The sequence below is a fragment of the Penaeus monodon genome, chromosome 34 (genome assembly GCF_015228065.2).
Source record: "Penaeus monodon isolate SGIC_2016 chromosome 34, NSTDA_Pmon_1, whole genome shotgun sequence".
Taxonomy (NCBI): Eukaryota; Metazoa; Arthropoda; class Malacostraca; order Decapoda; family Penaeidae; genus Penaeus; species Penaeus monodon.
Window position 1 is genome coordinate 31,873,863 of NC_051419.1, and position 453 is coordinate 31,874,315.

General features: G+C 34.2%; 1 protein-coding gene across 1 annotated transcript in view; it reads right to left on the bottom strand.

Annotated features, from left to right (window-relative positions):
• Positions 1 to 319: 319 nt before the first annotated feature.
• LOC119594486 overlaps positions 320 to 453 on the bottom strand; it is a gene marked incomplete at its 3' end in the record, with an annotated part of 10,600 nt that continues 10,466 nt past the window's right edge. Inside the window, 1 exon segment of the mRNA XM_037943518.1 lies at positions 320 to 353. Within this exon segment, the coding sequence (XP_037799446.1) occupies positions 332 to 353 (22 nt within the window).

Sequence of the window (453 nt, forward strand, 5' to 3'; positions counted from 1 at the left end):
ATCTTCCTTTTCTGTTGAGTCTTTTGCATGTATAATCATCGTCTTCTGAACATTTAAAGAAAATCATAATAAATAACGTGAATCATTTTAGTAAAAAAAAAAAAAAGCCAAAAAATATATATATTTCCCCCCTTTTTTGTTATTCACCATTTTCTTATTCCACTGGTTTATCCATTTTTTTCTAACTTTGTCCTTTTCTTTGTCCACCGATATTCGTATCATCGAAATGTTTGGCTTTTCTTTGTTTTTTCTCCCTTCCTCCTCTTCCTCTTTTCTTCTATTTCTTCTTCTCTTCTTCCTTTTTCTTTCTTTTTTCTCCTTCTTCCCTCTCCTACGGGAAGTGAGACTCCATGCTGCAAGGAAAAGAGAAATGACGTCAAAGCATGAATTGCAAGAAACAGCGACTTCGGGGAACCATTAGCGAAAATTTAAGGTCCAAAGCTGATGCAACAA